General features: G+C 40.6%; 1 protein-coding gene and 1 long non-coding RNA gene across 2 annotated transcripts in view; both read left to right on the top strand.

Annotated features, from left to right (window-relative positions):
* Positions 1 to 1,375, top strand: part of LOC123968637 — a 6,238-nt gene extending 4,863 nt beyond the window's left edge. Inside the window, exon 7 of the mRNA XM_046045503.1 lies at positions 1,292 to 1,375. Coding sequence (XP_045901459.1) covers positions 1,292 to 1,375 — 84 coding nt within the window. The remainder of the gene's footprint in view (positions 1 to 1,291) is intronic.
* A 1,195-nt stretch (positions 1,376 to 2,570) lies between these two features.
* Positions 2,571 to 3,873, top strand: LOC123967910. The gene is made up of 2 exons (XR_006824371.1): positions 2,571 to 2,646; positions 3,762 to 3,873. It is a non-coding gene; the product is annotated as an uncharacterized LOC123967910 (long non-coding RNA).
* The last annotated feature ends 10,111 nt before the right edge of the window (positions 3,874 to 13,984 follow it).

Here is a 13,984-nt window from a genome sequence, read left to right as displayed (position 1 = left end):
TGAAAACACTCTGATAGAAGTAAAAGTACTAATACTACAGTGTGAAAACGCTCTGATAGAAGTAAAAGTACTAATACTACAGTGTGAAAACGCTCTGATAGAAGTAAAAGTACTAATACTACAGTGTGAAAACACTCTGATAGAAGTAAAAGTACTAATACTACAGTGTGAAAACACTCTGATAGAAGTAAAAGTACTAATACTACAGTGTGAAAACGCTCTGATAGAAGTAAAAGTACTAATACTACAGTGTGAAAACGCTCTGATAGAAGTAAAAGTACTAATACTACAGTGTGAAAACGCTCTGATAGAAGTAAAAGTACTAATACTACAGTGTGAAAACGCTCTGATAGAAGTAAAAGTACTAATACTACAGTGTGAAAACGCTCTGATAGAAGTAAAAGTACTAATACTACAGTGTGAAAACGCTCTGATAGAAGTAAAAGTACTAATACTACAGTGTGAAAACGCTCTGATAGAAGTAAAAGTACTAATACTACAGTGTGAAAACGCTCTGATAGAAGTAAAAGTACTAATACTACAGTGTGAAAACACTCTGATAGAAGTAAAAGTACTAATACTACAGTGTGAAAACGCTCTGATAGAAGTAAAAGTACTAATACTACAGTGTGAAAACGCTCTGATAGAAGTAAAAGTACTAATACTACAGTGTGAAAACGCTCTGATAGAAGTAAAAGTACTAATACTACAGTGTGAAAACACTCTGATAGAAGTAAAAGTACTAATACCACAGTGTGAAAACGCTCTGATAGAAGTAAAAGTAATAATACTACAGTGTGAAAACACTCTGATAGGAGTAAAAGTACTAATACCACAGTGTGAAAACGCTCTGATAGAAGTAAAAGTACTAATACCACAGTGTGAAAACGCTCTGATAGAAGTAAAAGTACTAATACCACAGTGTGAAAACGCTCTGATAGAAGTAAAACTCCTGCTTGGGAAATGTTTCTGCAGTAAAAGTACTAATACTACAGTGTGAAAACGCTCTGATAGGAGTAAAAGTACTAATACCACGCTGTCATCAGTCACTCCGTATTGTTCAGAATATCGACGGTATGACAGTATTTCTTTAGTTTCCTCGTTTTTTCTGAAAATCGTGGGGTCAAGGCCTTTTGGGCTCTGCAGAATATTTTCCACGCCGTTGATCGATCCTGTAAAGTTTGATATTTAAAGTTTCACCCTGTTGGCCGCCGTGTGAAACGGGCTCTGTTATCACATCATGTTTGCTGCCAGTTATTGATTCTTTTGTCTCGGCCACGTTGATTTCTAGCACGCCATGTTTGAAGAGCCAGAGAGGCAGCGTCCCCCGCAGGGTGTGTTTCCTGTTAAAGGTCATGTGACGGGCAAACTTTAACGGCCGTAAATGTTTCTCATTGATCCTAGATTCTTTGGTAAATGGAGAGAAAAGAAAGGGAAATTTCTGACCTCCGACTAGAAAAAGTACCACGGAACGCCACTTGAAGTTGGATTTCCTACTTGGAGTAAAATATGTACTTGAGGAGCAGCAGCCGAATGACAACAATGGCAGCTCCCATGGAAGCACATTGTAAATAGTAAACAATAACATAAAGTTTATTTGCAAGCGTTTTAAAAAGTTAAAGTGTAAATACTATCAAATAGTAAAACCTGTTCTGCATGTAAACTGATGTAGAAATCTGTTGCTAGGTGACTCATCTTCTCTGCACAAAGGTTATTCTGTAAAATGGAAAAATTGCCAAAACATTAGGAAGTATAATGTAGGCTACAACGTTTACTGTGTTTTGAAGACCACCACTTCAGTTTTCAGTGCAACTGGGTGCACACTTGATAAAGAGTTTGTCACAGTCAGCTGTTTATTTTGTTCAGCGTCGGGCACCAACATGCACCCGGAACGCTTTGAGGTTGGAAGTCGGATATTTCAGCGTGGAAATTTCCCAGTTTGGAGCAGTCTGGAACGCGGCATTACGTTTTGTAGCCTCGTCTGCTTTTAACAGCCGGGAAATGTATTAAGCCAATCATGCGGTTCGGCTGACGTCAGGGTCTAGTACGCATGCGTGGTACAAGTTTAACCGGTGGGGAAAAAGTCATCACATTTTTTCGGCTGTTTTGATCAGCTGTTCATGCTGCTTCTATACATGCAGGTTTTACAACCCGTTCATCAGAGAGAGGCCTTATTAGTCCCAAATAACTGCCCAGAGGCGTTACCAAGATGGCTGCCGAGTGGCGACACTCACCTAAAGCGGATAGAGTCGCCTCTGTCCTGGTCGCCATGGTAGCGACCTGTCAGTCAGCTTGTAGCCCCACCCTAAAGCCTCCCCTGCTTCCTGGTCTCTGTTCCTCTAAATGGGACCATAATTTACTAAATGAACATCATGCTGTGTTGAAGAAGACTTGAAACTAGCGACTGAGACCATAAACTCATCAGGAAAGTGTTTACTGAGGGAATAAATCAGCTGACAAGTAGAAACATTTTCTCACAGACTTCTATACAATCTGAATGCTGCTAAATATCCTGTCATCAGATTATTATTCTGTGCTGTTTCTCATGTTGTTGTTGTTGTTGTTGTTTGTCAGATGCAGAGTCAGCAGCCGGTGCTTCTGGTTCCTCTTCCTGTGCAGCAGCAGATCTCAGCGCTCCTCTGGACGGTTAGTTTCCTCTCTGAACCTCCTCCATGTGGATTTTAAACAGTTTACAGATAAAATGTGTTTTTAGCAAAAGAGAAAAACAGGTCGATGTGTGTTTGTCCTGCTCTCAACGTCTCCTGTAGCTTCAACTACGGACGTGTAGAACTTAAGTTCACCTGGAAAGAAATGCTTTAAAATCTATTTTCATCAAAATTGACATCAGAACATCACAGATCAAGAACAAAGAATTAATCGTCAATCAGGAAAATGTTGGAGGAAGTTTCAGGTCCCTTACTTAAGTAAAAGTATTAATACTACACTCTGAAAATACTGTTACATGTTCTTTCAGTAAAAGTATGTGGGTATAATCCAGAAAATGTCCTTAAAGTAATAAAGCAGTTAAATGTTAGATGTCCTCTCCTCAGATTCTTCTTCCTCCTCATTTAAGTGCAGCTGATGATTCTTTGCATTCTGGATCAATGTGCTGATTATTTCCTCCATCGATCCACTGATTGTTTGGTTGGTAAAGATCCAGACCCAGAGCCCAGAGACGCCTTCACGAGCTCAACGTTACTAACAAACATCAGTTATTACAATCATTCAGAGGAGAAGCTGCAAATCTTCTTAAACAGCTGTCAATTCAATACTTGAATAAACTCTTGGAAGGTTTAATTTATAACGAAACATCAGATTTTATAAACTCTTCATGTGTTTTATGTGTACAAATCTTAATCTGTTAAATACTCGATAAAGTACAAGTACCTGAAATGTGTTAAGTCCAGTACTTCTACTACTTCTCAGAGACCTTCCTCTTTCATTCCTGATAATGAAAATAATGGTTAGCTGGAGCCCTAAATGAAACACAAGTCCTCTTTCATATTTAAAACTTAATTCCTGTTTCATTGAATTAGAATTTCCCCTTTTTCCCCTTGTTCTTGATGATGATCCACCTGCAGTGCTGGAGTGTGGTTTTCTTTTACGAAGTCATTATTGTAATAGTGAGAGCGTTTAATAATTAATAATGAGATAATAAACCTGTTTCTGTGCAGCGGGGAGTTACAGAGGAGTTCAGGTGAATCACAGCTGACAGGAAGCGAATCGTGTTAAGCTGAGCGTGTTTGTTCTGCTGTTTGCAGGACGGGAGGACGGAGACCAGCGGCAGTCTGAGCGGGAGGAGGGACGACCTGTGACTCAGTCACATCGTTAACCTTTTAATGAATGTTACACAAAATAAATCCCGTAAAACGACTCTCGCTCACATGTTTAAGTTAGATGCCCGGTTGTTTAAATCCGTAGCTCCGTCGTCTCTGCTTCCCCAAACCTTAAAAACATTTCAGACTAAACTTTAGACAGAGTGCAGCCAGTTTGTTTTTTCTTGGTCGCACCGCAGGGCTCTACGCCAACCTTTTCCCCGAGGAGCACGTGTAACAGAGTTTAACAAACTATTTATCTTACACATATTTATAGTACGTGTGTGCTCCTTCTCCTTGTGTTCAACTATGGTGTGAAACCAGTAGAGGACAGGAAGTGAAGACCCTGGTATCTGGACACCTCGGCATCGACCTTAATATTTCGTTAAAGCTTTTTACACTGATCAGTCATCACAAAAACTTTACTGTGATCAGGGACGGATTCACGACCCACCAGCAGCAGCCAAACAACCCACACCAGATGGAAACAAGACTAGTGAGCAGCGTTACAGTAACTTGAGTGAATCTGAACGAGGGGAAGGCTGGAAGCAGCACTTACTGCCAGACGCTCTTTCACAGAACATGGACGAGAAACTAGTTTAAATGAGTGTAATATTATAACATTTCAATTTTAATCTAATAGTATGCTGCTGGTATGTTGATACATAAATTATTTATTATTATTTTACTATGTGTAGGCTAATGTCATTTTATGTAATAGTACACTATACAGCACCACTGGTATAAAATGAATTCCATTTGGACAAAACAGCAGTTTCATATTTTCAGTTATTAAATACTTACTATCGCTCATCAATAATCAGAACTATTCATGCGGTTCAACATTTGAAAGTTTACTGAAGTACGTCAAACCATTTCTATGTCCCGCCTGTGATTGGTCAGTTGACGAAAAGTGAAATTAACGAGCACGTCGATTTTATGAAAAGTTGAACACGTTTCAACAAAAAACACGTGTTATGGCTGAATATCCAGCTCGCTAAACCCACGTACTCCTCATCTCCTCCCTGCTGTCTTCTGTCTCGCCGCTTCAGCTGCTCACATCTGTCTTTGTTTTGTAACGAGCCGCTCAAGCGGCCCCCGAGCGACCCGCCCAACCGGGACCTCTCTCGCTGCTCCTGTGGCCAGCTGTAGAGGTTCAACAGCTCTCCTTTGACTGACAGCAGCTTTGCATCCTGCCCGCTGCTCGGGGCGGGATGTTTTGAACGAATAGCGGCGCGGTGGCTGACTTCGGGTTCAGCCCTCCACTAACTTTAGTGTAAATGACCGAATGGATCAAACTCTGGTTGGGATTAGGGCTGAACAATTAATCTAAATCTTATCGAAATCGCAGTATGGCCTTATTAAATCACAGGAGCCGCAATAGACAGACTTAAGAAAACATCTTTGTTTGGTACAGATCTCTGCACAAACACACCATAGTTATTTAAATATGTCTTTCACTGACAATTTGAATGATTGTGTAAAAATTATTCCATCCAATGCCGTAAATCATATTGAAATATCAGTCAAATGAACTGCAATTAGACATATTTTCTAGATCGTTAACCTTAGTTGTGATTCATTGAAAAAAAGTACACTCCGTTTTACAGCCGCTGCTTTGGCCGCTAATAAAACTGGTTTCAAAGCACCAATCTGTACCGCGAGTATCTCGTAATTTCAAAATAAAAGTCCCGTAGAAGAAAACGGTGGAACAGAACAGGGGAGTGAAAAAAAAGTGCGACACAGTGTTTGAGTGTGTAAAATGATTGTGTAATCCCCGCCTGTGGTCATAGTCTACCTTTTAACTGAGCCCAGAGAGCGGTCAGGTCTCAGGTGAGGAAAGTGAGAGTGAACAGAGTGTTGACAGAACAGCTGTCAGACACTGATGGGTGTTCCTTTGATATCACACGCACGCCTGAGTCACTCTGCACCTGTCAGGCGATTTCCTGACAGTGTTGGCCATAATGGAGCCCCGCCTCTTCCCCTCAGCCATCAGTCGGGTTTTTTTCTTTCTTCAACAGGACCGCAGTAGAAACCTTTTGAAGCGATCGATCGGCTCGGGGCAGAACAACACCTGTACGAATGCTGTTTAAATAATTCACTTGGGCCAGTCGGTTTGACACTTTCTGTCCCTCCCTCCAAAAGTTATTTATCAGTGTTTGGATATAAAAAACTAAAAACCACAGTTAAAATCATAAAAAATAAAAACTTTAACAAAACAATTTACTGTTAAAACAAAACATACTAACAGACTCGAACATGACGTGCTCCCTCTCCCACCATGGTAGCGACCTGTCGATCAGCTTGTAGCCCCGCCCTAAAGCTCCTGAACACTCTGCAGTAGGGCTGCAGCTAACGATGATTTTAGTATTCGAGGCTTCTATAGATTATTTCAACGATTCATCGATGCGTCGTTTAAGAAGTACTTTTGCTTGGCGGCCCCCCCCCCCCCCCAATAAATAGATATTTATTGGTCCTTTCGGAAATTCATGGTGTGTCATACAGCAGACATCAGAACAACAACCAGACAGCTGCTTTACAAACACAAACATCACCGAGTGCTACAAGTTACACTACAGGCTCCTGCAGACTACACGACTTTCAGCGTCGGCCGCTGGACGTGCCGTTCACACAACCTGCTGTAGTATGACGGCAGTCTTGAAGCCGTTGTGGCGTTCACACTACGTGCTCCCTACGTCCTCCTACAGCTCCCCGTCACCCAGTTACCTCCTGACTGTGAGGTCACAACTCACGGCCCAAAAAGGACGTGGTCACATTTTCAGCTGAGGTCTGCGGCGTACTTTGGCTTCAACTTAACAATCAGTCAGGATTTCAGCTAAATGCTAAAGTTACTGTTAGCTCGTCTGTGGTCCGCCGGCAGAACTGATCAGGCGGCGTCGTGCTGTTGGCGAGGCGACATAAGTTGGGTTTTACGGTGGACGGATGGTAACATCAGTTGTTGTTTTCTTTAGCTTGAAATAATCCCAGACTTTGTTGCCGTTTTCTCTTTTCCTCCACTTTGCAAACAGCTCCATCATAATCACATCGTGTTCACAGCGTAAACGCCATGTGCAACAGTAATAAATGTCCCTGCAAAACACTGTGCTGTAAAGTTACATGGATTAAACGAAGCATCGATGCAAAGAATTTGTGTTGAAGCATTTTATGAATCGATTTTATTGATTTAATCGATAAATCGTTTCAGCCCTACTCTTCCGAGAACACTTCCTCTGATAACACCTCTAACCTCTAACATGCACTTCCGTGCTCAGACGCTGCTGCAGGAGAGCACGTCGGCCTCAATAAGAGGGCGTGTTTCAGCAGCACTGTAGAAGGTGTGACAACAAGCCTGACAATAGTTAAATATGTACTGAAGCAAAATACTTTTCGAAGCCTAAAACTAAGACACGGAGTCTAGTTTATTTATCGGTAGGAACTTCAACAGTTACAATTAGTGAACAAACATCATCAAACGAACAACATGTAAGCTCACAAACACAACAGAGTAAATAGTAAACTATTGGAAATAGTTTGTACAAAGATTCAGTGACTGAGAAGAGCTGGGAAGCACAGGAGCTCCTCTTCATCCTGAGAAGCTGCCTCTGTAACTTCTACCGTACATTTACTGCTGAACGAGGAGCCGACCCGCTTCTCTCTGTTCACCCGTTCACCCTGTCCGGCAGAAACAGAGCGCCCTCAGCATCGGTTTTCATTCCTCTCTAATCTCCTAGATTTATCCAGCACTGAAACCGCTCACAGATGTTCACACAGGTCTTCCCCTCGACTGCTCTTAGAACGTCTTTCCCTCTGTGGCTGTTTCTGAGTCCAGCGTGTTCGAACGTACCGCTGTTTGTTTACGCTCTCTCTCCCGCTGCTTGGAGCGCGCCCCAGCCAATGAGAGCTGAGCGGGAAGCGTCCCCAGCGTGTATCTGCTCTATAAAATGTAGAAACCTGCTGATTCCCTCCTCTCAGCCTCGAGTTCATCCACAGTTTGATTCACGCACAAGGTCGACCAGCTGACGACGACGCGTCTGCCTCCGTGTTTGTTTCCGTCTAGAGTCACGTTTGATCACGCAGGATTCTGTGAGATCCCGAGTCCCCGGAACCGCCGCTCTGAAACCGTTTAGTATAAACGCAGAGTGTGGTCCTTGTCCTCTCGTGTGCATCAGACATAAGGAAACTTTTTCCCAGCATACATTTTGAATTGTCAGGTGGAGCTAATTACATTAATGATGGCTCTGTTCCAGTGATATTATTATATCAGTATTATTAATTTCCCTTCACTCCAGTCTGAGAATCACTGCCTTAACAGAACATTTATTCTGAAAATCTGCTCTCAGAATAGCTTCGTTTATCTCCCAAGAAAAGAAAAAACTGCTGTATTGACTATTTTCAAAAAGAAATTGTGAATCGCTTCCATCTTCCCGTCAGTCAGACAGCAGAGGCGGCCAATCATGATAAAATCAGCAGGACTGGTAAACCTGTGGATTTACAGGCAGACAAAGACGTGAATATAAAATGTGTAACGAGATATCAAAAACGGGAAACGCAGTGAAGAGAAGAATTGACTTTAGGGAAATGAAAAAGAGACAAATTTGTTTGATGCAGAAAGGTTACATGACTTTTATTCACATAAAAACACTGAACATATAAATGTGCCAGAGGAAGCAGGTGGCTTCCAGTCATTCCTCTTGTAAACGGAGCCCGGCCTCTTTTATGTTCATATCAGCTCCATCATATTAAACGTTCATAAATTTCTCTGCTGCCTCGCCCCACGCCTCGTCTTCTGTTTCTGTCTTTGTGACGCTGTTTTGTTGTTGGAGTAAATAAACCTGGACTTTGGTCGAGGAAAAGAGGAATCAACCCCGCACCAGTGAGGATCCACTTTCAGACTTAGAACCTTTCTGCTTCAGAACACAATGCAGAATAAACTGGGGCACCAGACGGAAATATGATTATTACCCCCACAACATATAAAGTTACATCAAACATGACTTCACGTTATGGTTAAAAGAATTTAAATCTTTAACTGTGTCAAATAATACCAATTTAAAAATGTACTATACATAAACTGTTAAAGGTGTGACTGAATATATCACATTTAAAGAAAGAAAATATAATATTGTTGTCAAGGTAATAAGAAGATCTTTTCAAAATATATAAGATTATTTATAAATGAATTATTAATATCAGTGGCAGCTGTAGTAGTGCCGGGCGATACGGCCAAAAAGTCACAATTCCGGTATAAAATATATATCGGTATTTTCTGCTAAGGTGGGTACTATTTTTAGTAACTTGTTTCTTATTTCACCGTTTTAATTATTCTTCATTCTCCATCGTCAGTATCACTTCGTCAGTTCTCTTCACTCACAGACCTGACGTACCTCCGCTGCAGACACGTCAGCGTTCCCGCTTCTTATTCCGTTGTTCCGTTACCGGTACCAGAGATAGCACCCTCAATGTAGCTGGTCGTCATAGCGACGCCACACACGACTGCCGTGACGTAATGTTTGATGCGACGCACAAACAGCTGTCTCTTGATTTTAAGTTAAAACGTTTCAACATTACTCAGAATGTAAAGGCAGGTAAGACGGAGGTGATAGGAAAAAAGTACCTGGGAGCAGGTACAAGTAAAAAGCAGAAAGAGGCGAGCTGGTACTGTGCAGCTTCACCGTCTCTCTTCCTGCATCAGTAGGAGGCTCGGCTGGATACGGTCACAGAAAAAAACGTTTCCTTCCGTTCACAGCGGCAGCTGAGCTGCGTGTCGACGACGCGGCCTGTCAAAACCAAACCGACGTGGTAGCTACCGAATAACATCTGACCGGTGCGTTCACCGGTCAGATGAACTCGTAACGTGATCGCCGCGTTTCTCTGATAAATGCTACAACGTGTCTCCTAACCTGGGCGGCCGCTGAAGTAAAGCGTATGTGTGGGAAACACTGACTGAACCGAGCTTTGCTTTTTACAGGCCAGGTCTTTAACAGCGTCGACCAGCTCTGCGTCGTCGTCCTCCATCTTGTTGAGAGTTTGTGAGTAGACGGCTGCGCGGTGAGGGAGAGAGCTGGTAGGACTTTACGGAAACATTAATTAACTCAACATCAAACTCTATCGGTATAAACTGTATTGTCTAATTTCATATTTCTTTTGAAATGATATCGGTGTACCTCAAATACAGATATACCGCCCAGCCCTAAGCTGTAGAAGACGCAATAAAATCAATTTACACAGGAAAAAAGTGTTTTGATTTGTTTCACAGCATTTAAATGTTTAACAATTTGTCAAATAAGTCCAATTTAAAATTTATTATATGTATAAACTGTAATAGCAGTGAAAATAACACAAACACATTTAAAAGAAAGAAAACTTTATATTATTGGCAGTATAATTAGAGTGAATATGTATCATATCAAGCACTTTTAGTTTATATATAAAAATGATATATATTTTAATCAATCAATCAACATTTATTTCTATAGCGCTTTACAACAACCGTCGGGTATCAAAAGTGCTTCACATCATAGAATATAATAAAACAGCATACAATAGATGCATATAACAAAAAGTTAAAAAGAAACAAGAAAAGGGAAATTGTCACACCACTACTGCGTATTAAAAGCCATTCTATACAGGTGGATTTTAAGTTTAGACCTAAAAATAGTTTCATTTGCAATTGTGCGAATATCAGGGGGTAGCCTGTTCCAGAGTCTCGGAGCAGCAACTGCAAACGCCCGATCACCCCCTCGCTTATACTTCGACCTTGGGACTTCAGAAACCAATTGGTTTGAAGACCGTAACAACCGGCTGTGCTCACGCAGGGTTAAAATCTCAGTACTCCGGGGCCAGGCCATTTAGGGCCTTAAAAAGGAACAGCTAAATCTTAAAATTTATTCGATACTGCACTGTGAGCCAATGTAAAGTGTAGAGGACGGGAGTGATGTGAGCACGCCTAGATGTATTTATTATTTGAACTAATAAAGGCATGAATCACTTTTTCTAGGTCATGCCTGTTAAGAAAAGGCTTAAATTTAGATAGAAGACGAAGCTGGAAAAAACTCATTTTGACAACATTACTGATTTGCAAATTTCATGTTGCAATCAAAAGTAACCCCCAAATTTCTGACAGCAGGCTTAAAGTATGGAGCCAGAGCCCCCAAATTCACCGCTGAACCATCTGGGTTAGCGAAGATGATACACTCAGTTTTTGCTTTGTTTAAATTAAGAAAATTTTGTGACAACCGCAACTTAATATCATTAATACAACTAAGTAGGGAGTCTAGTGCGACACTAACATTCGGTTTTAAAGGCAAATAAATCTGCAAATCATCGGCATAACAGTGAAAAGACAGATTGTGCTTTCCTATAATACTCCCTAACGGCAACATATATAAAGAAAAGCAGATTGGGCCAAGAATTGAACCCTGGGGTACCCCACAAGAAAGAGTGGGGTTTAGCTCCTATTTGCTAAATAGGAGCTAAACCATTGAAGAGCCAAACCACGAATGCCTACATCATGCTCAAGGCGAGAGAGGAGAACTGCATGGTTCACCGTATTAAACACCGCCGTGAGGTCCAAAAGCACTAAAACAGCAGGATTCCCGGCATCCACAGACAAAGCAATGTCATTGTGTACTCTGAGCAGCGCCGACTCAGTACTGTGACGTGATCCAAAACCAGATTGGAATTTTTCAAGCACAGAATTTTTCTGCATAAAGGCTTGTAGCTGCATAAAAACATCTTTTTCCAAGACCTTTGACAGAAAAGGCAGATGAGAAACTGGTCTAAAATTAGATAACACTGAAGGGTCAAGATTTGGTTTCTTAAGTAGGGGCCTGACCACAGCATGTTTAAATGCAGCTGGGACACAACCTAGACTAAGACAAGAATTAATTAACAAATTTATAAATTGATTGATTGTTGATAACAGTGGCAGCTGTAGAAGCAGCAATAAAAACACTTTACACAAGAAATTAGTCATAATTCAGATTCTATTTTTATAGAGATATAGATTTTAAAAACAAGTAAATAAATCATTTTCAGAATAATAAGAATATAATAACATATTAAGAATCTTTTTAGGTTGTGATGTTCAAAATATGATTTAAAAAAAGTTTAGATAAGTTGATTAATATCAGTTTCAGCAGTGATAATAATCTCACACTTGAAAATATAAAACACAATTATAGTTTTATATCAAACATTAACTTTTAAACCAATATATGATTCTTAAATAAAAACAATAATATCTAGTATTAAAAGCCTGAACATTTACAGGATCAAACATATCATCAACATGCAGTGTTTCCCCTTCATGTGCTGCTGCTCAATTGGGACCGCCGCTACTAAAATGTCCCACAATCGCGCTACTAATTTTCACTCCGACACTATATCATCGATCAGCTCGCTTCCGCTCCTCGTTCTGTGCAGAACTTACGTGACAGGTGGTGTTAGAAGAGCAGCGTAACTCTGAATCAGGAGGTGCGTAGCGACTGTTTGACTGTCCGAGCGGCAGAACGCGAGCGGAGGGAAATATTCTGGCAGTAAATGTATGATGTCTGTTAGACTTTTCTTGGTCTTGAGAAGCCGACACACTGTTGTTTCCCAGCTGCTGGAAAAGTGAAGCCGGTTAGAGCTAAGTTAGCTAACATCTCCCCTTCAGACTGAGCAGCTTCTACAGCAGCTACAGAGCTGCTCTGTGACTGAACATTAGCTCAATAGAAGATGTATTTTATCACTACCTACTTGTCCAAAGTTGAGATCATCGGGTACAAACTGAGACTAAACTGGTGCAGCCTGCAGCTCCGTCCTGCACAGACGGGTTCATCAAAGAACCTAAATTATTTTTCAAATGAGTCTGAAAAAGTGGTTGTTGGGAAAAGAAAGGACGGAGGTGACCGGAGGAGCTGAGGTTAGTAAAACTAATTAGTGATGCAAACTTGTCATACTAACAGGGTTTTAGGGGGCGACACCCAAAACATGCTGTGCCATCACTGTAAAATCACTGTGGAGCAACAGAACCAACCAGATTACTTTCTCCAGATCTGAAGGTTGGAGTTCCTCCAGCAGGCTGATCTTTGGCTGTTGGTTATTTATTATCTGCTCTATGTCTATGAAGATTCTCAGTCATCCAGGTCATAGTTCTCCAACGAAGGTTAAAATCAAGGGCAACTGGACTTGGTTGAAGATACTGGAAGACGTTTCGTCCCTCATCCAAGAAGAAGTCCTTTGGATGAGGGACGAAACGTCTTCCAGTATCTTCAACCAAGTCCAGTTGCCCTTGATTTTAACCTTCGTTGGATTATCTGCTCTATCTTTTCCAACTCTGTTCAGAGATATGGTGAAAATAACGGCCCAATATGATGAGAGATTACATATTTTTCATGGGAAAACATAATATGTTCTTGGGGGAGGAGCCCAAAACCAAAAAAATTAAATTTAATTACCTCGGTGATCTAATGAATTATTATATTAAACATTTTTCATAACAACTTTTAAAGATGCAAAAAAGAGAATAACCTGAAGTTGTTAACTCGTTATTGAACCCTGAAAACTGTTTATCTCTGTTTTAGTTTTGCTGACCTAAACTTTGTTTTTACCTTCTTTGGTTATTCTGAAACACATTTCTACAGTAAACACTTTGGAACAGCCTGTTAATGATCCCTCAGAAGCTTTACATATTATAAATATTATATATATATATAGTTGTTTTTGTAGTATAACAGCAATCAATCTATCAGTTAAAATGTGATTTTTAAATAGTATTTTTTACTTGAGAATAAAATTTCAGCTTTTTTTAAAAGAAAATAAATACAAGCTTAATGAGAAACAAAAAAAAGTCATTAATGTTCATTAAAATCAGGATTATCATTTTAAAAACTGTTTAAACAATATGTGTGTTTCATGTAAAGATCTTTAAAGTGATTTTGTCCCGTACTGGCCTCCCGTCCGGTCTTCTTTCTTCGACTCCGAGCAGCATTAATGGTTTACCGTGTACGTCCCCGTCCGGGTCTTCATCGGTCTGTCCAGTTCTTCCTGAAAAAGTTGAAAGATGGGATCAGCATCGAGCGCAGAGCAAATATTTGCTGTAAAACAACGGTTTGCTTATTTGTATTGAAGTTGTTGGAAGTCGTTTTATGTTTTTCTCTTTCTAGCAGTTTCCTCCTGCTGCCAGT

Source organism: Micropterus dolomieu, linkage group LG03, assembly GCF_021292245.1.
Source record: "Micropterus dolomieu isolate WLL.071019.BEF.003 ecotype Adirondacks linkage group LG03, ASM2129224v1, whole genome shotgun sequence".
Classification (NCBI taxonomy): domain Eukaryota; kingdom Metazoa; phylum Chordata; class Actinopteri; order Centrarchiformes; family Centrarchidae; genus Micropterus; species Micropterus dolomieu.
Note: the sequence above shows the minus strand (reverse complement) of the source record. Positions and strands in the feature narration are given on the sequence as shown.